The 13,642-nt window shown below is 32.6% G+C and overlaps 1 protein-coding gene across 2 annotated transcripts in view; it reads left to right on the top strand.

The window, feature by feature from the left end:
* LOC114336050 (dystrobrevin beta) overlaps nucleotides 1–13,642 on the top strand; it is a 96,088-nt gene that overhangs the window by 15,154 nt on the left and 67,292 nt on the right. For both annotated transcript variants that reach the window (XM_050653318.1, XM_050653319.1), the window contains exons 3-5: nucleotides 2,716–2,932; nucleotides 2,997–3,082; nucleotides 8,357–8,508. In XM_050653318.1, coding sequence (XP_050509275.1) covers nucleotides 2,716–2,932; nucleotides 2,997–3,082; nucleotides 8,357–8,508 — 455 coding nt within the window. The remainder of the gene's footprint in view (nucleotides 1–2,715; nucleotides 2,933–2,996; nucleotides 3,083–8,356; nucleotides 8,509–13,642) is intronic.

A 13,642-nucleotide genomic window follows, 5' to 3' on the forward strand; every position in this document is an offset into this window, starting at 1 on the left:
TCTTACGTGCGTACAAAGTACACGAGTTAAAAAGTACATTTTTAAGGCACTCATGTGAATTGCAGAATTCGCTTCGCTCATTCTGCAAACTTTCACATGCGTGCCTTAAAATTGTACTTGTAACACTTATATCATAAATAACTAGGTATTAAATATAATATTAATCACAGGCTAATTATAATTAATATTCAAATGATATATCTTTAATATCGTATAAATATGTTTCATAGTACCTATCTATGAAGTATTTAAAAATAATAAAACCCACAGATTTTCAAATCAAGATGTTTTGGACTTCTGGAATATTCTATTTAGACGGACTTTAAGTTCGTCTGCTTAAATCCGGCAACACTGAGCTGCAAGGTTCCATAAGTTTTATATTGGGATATGCTGCCCACACTGCAAAGTGACTGCGGAACGCAGAATAGTAGGTAATGATTTGATTTACATAATTGGATTACCAACAAAATTTCTACCAATCTTCATCTAATATACAACTGTATTGTTTTCTTGCTCTATGTTTTGTTGTATTTTAATATTTTAATTCCACAAATATCAAACTAATTTGATTAACTTCAGAACTGTCAAACAGTAAAACGTTCAGTTGGCTTATCTTCCCACATGAAAGATGTGTGTAATTGTGTAAATGAGTAGAGGCTTCGATTACAAATCTAAGCGCCCTAAAATGGGCGGGTTTGAATCCCAATGCAAGTTTTTATTTTTTTTATACATTTTATGATTGTAAGTATATATAATTTTTTTTTTCAGAAAATGCGTATTAAAATTTTTGCCAACAATTATTATTGTTTAGAAATCATTTCTTTGTGGCATTTTTAAATGTGTTTGTGTGCGTTTTATTCCTTTATTTTTTTAATTTTCGGTATTATTTTAATAAAAAATTTTGGAAAGTAGTAAGTATTAAAATTAGTTTAATATTTAAATAAAATATAAATAAACTGTTTAAAGTACATTATATCAATTTCGATGAAATCACATAATAGAAGTACCTATAACTTCTTACGTGCGTACAAAGTACACACACATTCTTTTTTTATATCATGGCCCACTAGAGCTCAGTGTAACATATATGTATATTTGGCGTAATGGACACATGTTAAAATATATGTCTGGCAGCGAATGTGTTAACCCTTTCAGTTTTTGTTTTCAAAGATAAAAATTTAAAATTGGAAGTTTATGTAACTTAAAAGTTGAAGTATGTATATGATTTTTTAAAGATTTATAAACAAAAAAACTTGCCCATAAAAACAAATCTTTTTGTAAAAAATTAATGTTCATAATAATTAATTAACGTTATGACCTACTTATTCCCAAATTTTGGCGCACTATGTCGATCACGAACGGCAAAAAAAACCCTTATATTTTTATACTCACCCTTGCCTACCACCCCTTTGTACCCCAAGCAGCGTTCCGCCCCTGGAGATTTTACTTAATTACGTCATGACCTACTTATTCCCAAATTTTGCTGCACTATCTCCATCATGAGCGTCACAAAGAAAATAATAAAAACCGCGACTTTGACTCCTTATAACTACCCTAGTCCCCCACTCTAGTTTCTGGCTCTGGGGATTTTACTTAGTTATGTCATGTTCTACTTATTCCCAAATTTTGGTGCACTATGTCGATCACGAACGGCAAAAAAACCCTTATATTTTTATACTCACCTCGGCCTACCACCCCTTTGTACCCAAAGCAGCGTTCCGCCCCTGGAGATTTTACTTAGTTACGTCATGACCTACTTATTTCCAAATTTTGGTTCACTATTTCCATCATGAGCGGCACAAAAAAAAACAATAAAAACCGCGACTTTTACCCCTAATAACTACCCTCGTCCACCACTCTGGTTTCCGGCTCTGGGGATTTTACTTAGTTATGTCATGGTCTACAAGCTGACAAGCCAGTGCTGGCGCGTGACCTTGAGCGAAAATACACAGCGTCAAATGCACAATATAAGAAGGTCAGCCGCCACCTCTCGCTTGTCGCTCTGTACTTATTCCCAAATTTTGGTACACTATCTCAATCACGAACGTCACAAAAAACCCCTTATCATTTTTATATTAACTCCTGCCCCCACCCCTTTGTCGGTCACGCAGCGTTCCGCCCCTGGAGATTTTACTTAGTTACGTACGTCATGACCTACTTATTTCCAAGTTTTGGTTCACTATTTCGATCATGAGCGTCACAAAAAAAATAAAAACCACGACTTTTACCCCTAATAACTACACTCGTCCACCACTCTGGTTTCCGGCTCTGGGGATTTTACTTAGTTATGTCATGGTCTACTTATTCCCAAATTTTGGTGTACTATCTCAATCACGAACGTCACAAAAAACCCCTTATCATTTTTATATTGACTCCTGCCCCCACCCCTTTGTCGGTCACGTAGCGTTCCGCCCCTGGATATTTTATTTAGTTACGTCATGACCTACTTATTCCCAAATTTTGGTGCACTATCTCGATCATGAGCGATAACCGCGACTTTGACCCCTTATAACTACCCTTGTCCGCCACTCTGGTTTCCGCCCGTTGGGGAAAGTCATGTACACAACTAATTCAACATATTCCCGTATAGTTTTTCCATATTATGTACTTATCACACACAAAATCCGCTTCTATCTCTCCGACTATTAATCTTACAAAAATTCACAAACTGTCGTCAGACCACTACAGGCATTTTATTAAAAATTTATTTTCCAGTACATGCCGTAGACATCTGGAATGTCATAGAAGCCTTCAGGGAACAAGGCTTACATGCATTGGAACCCTCACAGGAATTAAGCGTTGCCAGATTGGAAACGTTGCTTTGTTCTTTATATCACAGCTTGAATAAGAGGGCGCCACCAACGCAACAAGCACATGTTGATGTTTGTGTTAGTTTGCTGTTGAACTGGATACTGGCTGCTTATGCTACAGTGTAAGTTACAATATATTTTAACCTTGGTCTTAAATTATTAATAGGCATACATTCTTTATTTTAGTGATAATGTCGGAAAGATCAGAGTGTTTTCAATTAAAGTAGCTCTTGCTACCTTATGTGCTGGAAAACTTATGGACAAGCTGCGTTGTAAGTACATTTTATCTAAAAAAATCCATTAGATTTATACAGTGCGGTGGAATAAGTGTTACCCCCCCTGTTAACTTGTTTATTTTAAGAATATAAGCAAAACGCTCGGACATTCGATTTTTAAAATAATCATAGTATATTATAGCATCAATGTTTCGAACTTTACGCGATCCCTCTTCAGGTGACAGGCACAACTTTGATTTTTTTAAATGAGAAAGTACATCATGTGGCAGCTCACTTAAAAGCTTTTAAAATACTGATTACAAAAATGTATAATACTTTAATCCTTTTTAAGGGCGTAGGCGCAAAATTTCGTTCGAATTATTTTTAAACACATTTATTTTTTTCGGATCCTGAGAAAACTAATAAATATTTTTGAAAAATTTAAACGCAGAATGAAAGATTTCATTATTACCGAGGCTGAAAGTCCCTTAGAATAAACAAAAAGTTTCTTTTGAATGAGATATTTGAAATTAAAAATCAGACTAAATTTTCTCTTTTTTTTCACCCCTGTGACATAAAGTAATTTAGACCTTGAAACAACACCCTGATTGTTGCAATTTTCAAAATCCGTTTGCACATTTAAGAAGCGCAAAAAAACTTTGTTTATAGGTTTGCATTAATTTTTTGCGCAGAAAGGACATCGCACACATCTTATGGAAAATATAATGTCACTCAAATTCAATAAAATTTATATGAATATATTCGTTTCAATTTAACGATCAATTCTTATCATTGCGCCAACTCTTAATTTTCAATAATAAGAGCAGAAATTGATATAAATCAATCTGAAATCAAATGGGTAGGTACATAAGTTAGAGAGAGAAAAAATATTTTAAAATACCCAAATTATAGTTAGTTCATAAATCTTCTCGAGCTCTTAAACATCTTATTATAATAGTTTCACTAATCCGCTTAGGCCCAGCGGGGTTTAAGCTGTTTTGAATAGCACCCAGAGCAATAGTGATTATAACTGACACGTTTACAGACTCCAAAAATGTGATTTCGATAAACTTTAATTGCAATTTGCGCCGTAATTAATCATAATTAAGAGTTGGCGCAATGATAAGAATTGACAGTTAATTTAAAACGAATCTATTCGTATAAATTTTATTGAATTTGAGTGACATTATATTTTCCATAAGATGTGTGCGATGTCCTTTATGACATTAATTTTGAAATTAAATAATTGAAATTTCTAAGAACTCTGAAATTAAAGAGCAGGTTTTTAAAGCACTTTTAATAGTATATTTATTAAAGTTAGTGAATAAATACTTATTTAAAAAAAATCAATAATCATTGACTACATTAGAATGACCCACTTACTAAATACAAGAAAAATCCAGGTTCGGATTAACAAAAAAACATAAAGTAATTGTAACCTGGAAACAACACCCTGTATATTAAAATTTTCAAAATCCGTTTGAACATTTGAAAAGAGCACAAAAACTTAATTTAATAGCTCGCTTCAATTTTTTGCGCAGACAATTTAATGACATTACTTTTGAGATATATCAAAATTTTTGATAGGATTCTCAGAGTTCTTAAAAAATTTCGAGATAATTTCAAAATTAAAGTCATTAAATTGCCTGCGCAAACTTAGTTTTTTTTGTTCTTTTCAAATGTGCATACAGATTTGGAAAATTTCAATATACAGTGTGTTGTTTCAAGATCACAATTACTTTATATTTTTTTGTTATACCGGACCTGGATTTTTGTTGTGATCAGTATGTAGGTCGTTCCAATTTAATAAATAAGTATTAACTATTTTTAAAATGAGTATTTTAGTCATTTACTTTAATAATTTATTATTAAAAGTTTATAATATGTACCTGCTTTTTAATCTCAGAGTTCTAAAAAATTTCAATTTATTTAATTTTAAAATTATTCTTGTGATTACTAAATGTGTCGTTCCAATGTAGTAAATAATTATGAATTATTGTTAAATTAAGTAATTCATCATTAATTTTAATAATTTATTAGTAAAAGTTAATAATAATACCTGCTTTTTAATCTCAGAGTTCTTAAAAAGTTTATTAAAATTTCAAAATTAAAGTCATTAAATCAAACGAACTTTTCAAATATGCAAACGAATTTTGAAAATTTTAAAGTACAGGGTGTTGTTTCAATGTCACAAGGAATTTATAATTTTGTTTAGTCCGTACCTGGATTTTCTTGTGATCAGTAGTTGGATGGTTTGGGTTCTAAATGAGACATATGTATGTGTACCAAATATCAAAAAAATCTACAGGGTGGTTCTAAAGTTATGGGTCCAGAAAAAAATGGCAATAAATGTATATCTAGATCCGCCTCAGTGACCCCTATTCACCATTCAAGTATTTCCGTTTCCCAATGAAACACCCTGTATAATTTCAATAAATTAAATTACTTTGTGTAGGTATTCCTGTCGCCAGGGGGGTACAACGGCCTCCTTAATTCAGATGGACTTACCCAAGTTTTTTTTATATATATTTTGACCCGTAGAATACGAATTTTTTGGGTAACAGTTGATCCGGATGTCGATAAGATTGTTATAGACAAAGAACTTGAGGAATTACATAACAACGATTTCTCGCAAAACAAAACATCTTGTATTTTTTGGGTCATTTTAAGCAAAAAATATTCTTACAAGTTTTTTCGTAGAATGCATAGTTTTCGAGATAACCTCGGTTGAACTTTCAAAAAATCGAAAAATTGCAATTTTTGAACCCGAATAACTTTTGATTAAAAAATAAAGTAGCAATTCTGCTTACCGCATTTGAAAGTTTAAGTCAAATTATATCGGTTTTGATTATTTGCATTGCTAAAAATTAATTTTTTTATTGCTAAACAAAGCTATAAACACATAGAGTTTCCCGTGCCTAATACATGCGTTTTAACGCATGCTACGTAGAAATTGCCTCGCTTGCACTTGTAGCTACTCTACCTACTCGTTCGATTTTAAATGAGAAATCATTGAAAACATCACTCACGCACTAGGTGTTTATAGCTTTGTTTACCAATAAAATAATACATTTTTAGCAATGCAAATAATCAAAACCGATATAATTTGACTTAAACTTTCAAATGCGGTAAGCAGAATTGCTACTTTATTTTTTAATGAAAAGTTATTCGGGTTCAAAAATTTCGTTTTCAAAGTTTTCGATTTTTTGAAAGTTCAACCGCGGTTATCTCGAAAACTATGCATCCTACGAAAAAACTTGTTAGAGCATTTTTTGCCTAGAATGACCCAAAAAATACAAAAAGATGTTTTGTTTTGCGAGAAATCACTGTTATGTAATTCCTCAAGTTCATTGTCTATAACAATCTTATCGACATCCGGATCAACTGTTACCCAAAAAATTCGTATTCTGCGGGTCAAAATATATAAAAAACTTGGGTAAGTCCATCTGAATTAAGGAGGACGTTGTACCCCCCCTGGCGACAGGACTAAGGGGAGATATGCCTGAGACGGCATACTTTTTTTTTAAATGTTTTGTAATCGATAATCGATAGAGTTAAACATGTAATAAAAATCAAAGTCGGTGCTAGGACCATTTACATAAATATAACATTATTTTTTAACAATGTACATATTATATTTTTTTTTTCTGAAAAAATAAATTGTAAAGTATTACATGTGCCATCTCACCCACATACACGTGGGTAAGATGGCATACCCTTGAAATCAAGGCACTAATCACGACATAAGTCACAAATAAATTTTTTGCAGTCTTGGGTACACCGGTACGTACGGATTATGACCACTTGCCACAAATTTGGCATCTTAGTCAGGTTTCTCGAGAACGAGATAATGAAAAGAGGCCATTACAAAAAATGCACGCAGCATCTTCCTCGTCACTTGTCTCAACTTCGACGGAATCAATTTTGTCGGTTCGAATTCCTCCTAAAACGACCCATAACTGTAACGATAAACTCCAATTATACAGTGCTAGTCAAAAGTCCGTACCCCCCCCTCGTATCTTTTGAACGGTTACACCTATAATAGTTAAATTTGGAGGGAGGAAATAAACGGACGTAAGCTTCTTAACTAGTTATGACAGGTGACGTAATAGTGACAGATGACGTTACAGAGCCACTGTGACCGATAATTTTAAATGGGAACTTATGGCAAGCGATACCTCGTTTGAAAGGTATTTAAAATACCTATTCAGTCACACTAATTTTTTTGGGTTTAAGTTAATTTTGATTTTGGGGAATAAATTAAATAAATATAATATTGTAGTTTTGAATTTAATTAATAAAAATTCAAATATCCGCCTATGGATTTTTTGTCAAAAAAGTTGAGGTTTTTTAATTCTCTAGTAGTTTTCACGTCAACGTCAACCTGTTTGACAAGTAATCATAGGCGGAATTTTGAATTTTTATTAATTAAATGCGAAACTACAATTTTATATTTATTTCATTTATTCATCAAAATTAGCTTAAACTCAAAAAAAAAATAGTATGACTGAATAGGTATTTTCAATACCTTTCAAACGAGGTATCACTTGCCATAAGGTCCCATTTAAAATTATCGGTCACAGTGGCTTTGTAACGTCATCTGTCACTATTACGTCACCTGTCATGACTAGTTAAGAAGCTTACGTCCGTTTATTTCCTCCCTTCAAATTTCACTATTATAGGTATAACCGTTCAAAAGATACGAGGGGGGTACGGACTTTTGACTAACACTGTATAACAAAATTAATGCAGTGTAAAAACGCATAAGGGTGAGATGGCATACCTATGCCATCTTATCCTCTTACTTACTATGCCATCTCAGGCAACATTGCAGTCAGACCGTTTTTAACCTAATTTTTCGTAAGCACATTTTTAAGATATAAATCGATGCAGGCATGATAGGCATAAGGTAAAAGGACATCACAAAACTTCAAAACTTAACTTAGGTGTGAAGACTCACGAATTATAATGTGATACAAAAAAAGCCAATAAATATATTGTCCTACTTATTAAACATTCCAAAGCCTACTGCTGTCAGAATAAAACTAACATGGATAAGTTCAGCAATGTTGACAAATTCTAACTTGAGGAACTGAAAACTGTCACACTAGGCACCAAATTTGAAATAGTTTAAGAACAACGCGTGATATGCCATCTCAGCCAGTATGCCGTCTCAGGCATATCTTCCCTACACATTGTATGTTTGTGTATTTCGTAAAACAAAACACTTATAAAAGACAGACTAAAAATAGCAACAAAATAACTTCACTTATGAAATTATGAACACAATATAAACATAAATTTGAATTTCTAACGGATTATTCGTTTCAGACATATTTTCGCAAATATCCGATAGCAACGGCTTGTTATTACAATGGAGATTTAATGAATACCTACAAGAAGTTCTGGCTCTTCCGGCAGCAGTTTATGAATCTCCTACATTTAATTATACCGACTCACTTGCCAATTCAATTTTTAGTCCGGTAAGAAACACTACTAACCTGAATAATTATGTCTTGTGTACATGTACAAAATCATACATTTCTCACAAATAAAAAAAAACAACTTGTTAAGTATGTACAGCTGGTTCCTAAAATAGTTATTTAAGAAACAGTTCGTGAAGTATGCTTTTTGCGAACGCACGCGATTTTTAGAGCACGAGCGACAACGGAGCGAGTGCTATAAATCGCGCAAGTTCGCAAAAAGTACTTCACGCACAGTTTCGTACAATATTTTATCTACGATAAAATAAATAAAAAAAGCTGTAACTCTTCGTCACTGGAATTTATTTCTATTCTACAATTTTTAGAACTTGGACATTTAAAAATTCTAACTACTTTCAAACCACAAAACTGTCAAAACTTTTGTTGTAATTCATTGCTCATATTGTCATCACCATGACGACGCGAAAGTTAAGGATTGTCACCGTGACAACGCGAAGGTTAAAACAGTGCGAAAAAGTAAATCTCATTTAAAATACATTGTTACTTCACGCACACTTTAAATCCTTCACGCACTGCTATCTATAATGACAGTTTTCACAAACTAAAAACTATACATAATATGACATAGAGTAGATAAAAACTGATACGACTCTTAAAGCGTATTTTGTAGACAATTGAGCAATATATTTTGAAGGATAAATACTTATTATTTACATACTGTCACTGTCACTGCCAAATCTTAAAATTTGTCAGATATCTTATTCTGTTCAACCTCAGAAAATGGCTCCACATGCTAGCAAAGAACTAAAAGCAAGAATTGTAACGAAATTAGAAGATGGTTGGTCACTATCTGCCGTAAAGAACCATTTTAACGTAAGCAGAACAACAGTTTTTAATATTAATAAGAGATGGGAGAACAAGAAACACTCGAAGGAAAGCAAGGTTCTGGAAGACCAAAAATATCTACAGCTCATGAAGATCGTACGCTTTTGGAGAGATTAGAAAAGAATCCTTTTGAAGATGCGAAAGCTGCAAGAATTCAAAATAATATCAAAATTTAGACCTTAATAATTATTAAAATTTATGATTTTTTTTTCTTTTAAGACCATTACAATTTATGAATTAACATATGTAATCAGTTGTTTGTTGTTTGTTTATTTTATTATTTGTCTGTCATAATAAATATAGTCGGAAAAATGAAAGAATACCCATGAACGATCACATCAATCACATCAATCACATATTTTGTATTTGCTGTTTTTTTTTTCATAAATAACAAACTAGAGAGATAGATTATTAATAATCTGAATATGTGATTGATGTGATCCTTCATGGGTATTCTTTCATTTTTCCGACGTATACGCTATGAGCTCGTAGGTAGAGGGAATAATTAAAATTTCGCGAGCGGCAGTAGTAACAAGTCTGTAAGCTTTTACTGGAAATTTGACATAAATGTCAAAGTGATTAATTTAAAATATTGAAATTAAAAACATTAATAGGAAATAATATGGTGTAATGGGGTTAATAGTATGGAATAAAGCTGCGGTGTATATTTTTACAGTTAGAAAGATCTGGACAAGAAAATATCGGTCAAAATCTAGATATCATGAATTCCGCCATGGTCACCATAGCAAACGAAGTTTTGAAACCAGAAAAAGACCCAATAAAGAAAAAGGATTGGATGACCGATAAAATACTAGACCTTATTCAACAAAGAAGAAATTGGAAAAACAAAGACGAGATTCGGTATAGAGAGATATATCGACAAATAAGATACGAGGTTAAGCGAGCAAAAGAGGACTGGATGGAACAAAGATGTCGTGAAATGGAAGAACTACAAAGAAAACATGACGAGTTTAATATACATAAAAAGCTTAAAGAAATTACCTACACTCAGAGAAAAAGAACTCCTCACTTTATGAGAAACTCCAAAGGTAAAATAATTCTCGACTTGGATGAAAAAAAGGAAGAATGGACTAACTATATAAAAGAGCTCTTCCTGGATACGAGGCCACCACTTAACACCACAAAGTATGCGAATACTGGTCCTAGTATTTTAAAAGCGGAAGTAGAGAAAGCCATCAAACAGAGCAAAAATGGGAAATCTCCAGGCCCTGACCAAATACCATCAGACTGGCTCAAACTTCTGGATGACGACAATGTCTCACAACTAACAAACATTTATAACCATATATACGAGACTGGCATGATGCCACAGATATGGTTAGAGTCTACATTTATTCCACTCCCAAAAAAGCCTAATACATCATCATGTAAAGACTTTAGACTAATTAGTCTCATGAGCCACTCTCTCAAGCTACTTCTTAAGATAACTCTTAATAGAATCAAGCAGAAATGTGAAGAGACAATGGGAAACAAACAATTCGGTTTCAGAGAAGGATTGGGAACAAGGGAAGCTTTGTTCTCAATGTTAACATTACTTCAACGATCATGGGAAGTACAGAAACCAATTTACGTCTGCTTTATAGATTTTGAGAAGGCGTTTGATAGAGTTCAACATAATAGGTTGTTTGAATATCTAGAAATGATTGGAATAGACGATAAAGATCTGAGACTTTTACGACATCTATATTGGTATCAAGAAGCTTCTATTCTGGTAGACGGCAAAGAAACAGACAAAATTTGCATTCAAAGAGGTGTCAGACAGGGTTGTGTGTTATCCCCAACTTTGTTTAACGTATACTCAGAAATAATTTTTAATGAAGCCTTGGAAGGACAATGTGGAGTTCGAATCGGGGGAGAAACTATTAACAACATCAGATATGCAGACGACACCGCGATCATGGCTGAAAATATCGAAGATCTTCAATTCCTTATAGATCGAGTCACTAGGGAATGCTCCAATAACGGACTTAACATAAATGCAACAAAGACAAAGTTACTTGTGGTTAGTAAACAAGACGTCGGCCCTATGCAACTAATTGTCAATGATGAATCAATAACAAATGTTAACCATTTTAAATACCTAGGATGTTGGATAAACGAGACACTAAATCTGGATGAAGAAATTAAAACTCGTATAGAAATTGCAAGAGGAGCATTTATGAAACTTAGATCTATTCTGAGCAACTCTCAGCTGAACTTACAACTAAGAATCAAGTTCCTAAAATGTTATGTGTATCCTGTATTACTATATGGATGTGAAACCTGGATCATGAAGGTTAACATGATGAACAAATTAGAAGCCTTTGAGATGTGGTCGTATCGTAGAATGCTCAGAATATCTTGGGTTCAACGCATTTCAAACAGAGAAGTCTTAAACAGAGTAGGTCAAGGCGAAGGTGACTTAATGAAGATGATAAAAAAGAGAAAACTTGAATATCTGGGGCATATAATGAGAGGTAGCAGATACAGGATGCTGCAGTTAATACTCAATGGAAAGATCGACGGAAAAAGAGGAATTGGTCGAAAGAAATATTCATGCCTCCGAAACCTTCGTCAATGGACTGGCTTATCAGCAGATCAATTGTTACATGCCGCACAAGATCGAGAACGATATCGGCAAATTGTTATGGAAGCTACCCACGCCTAAAAATTTGGGCACGGTACTTAAAGAAGAAGAAGAAGTATATTTTTACCTTAAATATACTTACGTTTTAAATACTGATTTTTTTTTAATATTTCGTAATATGTAATTATAAATTAATCTCAGCGCCATCTACACGATAATTGTGAAAGTATCCGAAGTAAGAAATTAATATTTCATTAATAGAACGTTAAAATGATTAGCAAAATCTTTAAAAAATCGATTACAATTTAATTACTTTTTTGCGTTGTAAATATTAAGCGATAACAATTAAATAATAAATTTAAAAATTACCGGTGAAAGTTGCATTAGTTATCCGCTAGGAGCGACACCAGCGAAGCTCAGAGCGTATAACATAATGTCAAACCAATCAAATACACTGCTCAAAATGATCAAATCTTACTAAGAGTCGTATCAGTTTTTTTAGGAACCAGCTGTACATACTGTATTAGACAAATTGGTGATAAATGCACAAAAATGAGATCGGAAAAGATCATGCACTTGTACTGTTTTTGGACTCGCCTGTTACATACAAGTGTAGAAAGATCCATGGTCGGTGTCATCGATAGTTGTCGATAGTTTTGCTAATAGTAAATTTTCAAAATTGTAATCACAAAATTTTGAGAAATGATATATTTATTGTTTAATTTAGCTTATGGCTTACATCACAGAATAAGTAATTAATTTTACATTTATAGTCCAATCAACAGCCATTTTTTCGTGGAATTTTGAGAACCAAGGTCGATTTCCTTGACAATTTGGATTTAGGTAGTAATTATAACCTTTGTAAAAATCTACCCTATACCGAACTGCGCTTTGGACCTGGGAGTGAAAACAACCCCATCTAGGGGATGAAAATTTTTTAATCAAAATAACTACGGAAATCGATAGAGTGACCAATTCTGAGTAAATTTTGTTTTATAAAATTTTTTTTGCAATATTGACACTTTCCAAGTTATTTGCGATTAAAACTTTGCATTTTTCATTGAAAAACTAACGTTTATAACCGTTTTTCATGAATAACTTAAAAAATTTAATTTTATAGAAAAAATCATTCAGAAGAAAATTGTAGCTAATAAAAAAGCAATGAGATTCGCATCTGAAAGACCTATGTAAAACCAATAACGACTGAGTTATTGCTCTTTAAAGGATGGTTATTTTCGAAGAACATCTAAATGGAGAACCGTTAATCTCAAATAACTCAAATGTGGTGCAATTTTTTGGGAAAACTTGACATATTTTAAAGTTCATTAAAAAGCCTTTCAAATAAGCTCTGATAAAAGTTTTTTGCATAAGAACTGACTGACTATTATGACGAAAATAAAGTCACACTCTGCTTTTTTCTTTTTGAAATGTAAAAATTAAACCCTCATCGTTACAATCCTAATGGACATGAATAACTTCCCACTTTAAATTAACTTTATTTAGGTATAGTTGGACCGGTTTGGAATGGTTAGTTTAGAAAAAATAATTGATTATATCGAAAATGACATTTTTAAAATTAAAAAAAAAGTGCATTTTTCTTTAATAAATCTAAAAGTGTTCATAATATAAAAAAATGTTTCAAATATTAATTGTAGGATTTCTTTTACTGAAAATTTTGATTTATTTTTGTTTTTGTATCAT

The sequence above is a fragment of the Diabrotica virgifera genome, chromosome 6, assembly GCF_917563875.1.
Source record: "Diabrotica virgifera virgifera chromosome 6, PGI_DIABVI_V3a".
Lineage (NCBI taxonomy): Eukaryota > Metazoa > Arthropoda > Insecta > Coleoptera > Chrysomelidae > Diabrotica > Diabrotica virgifera.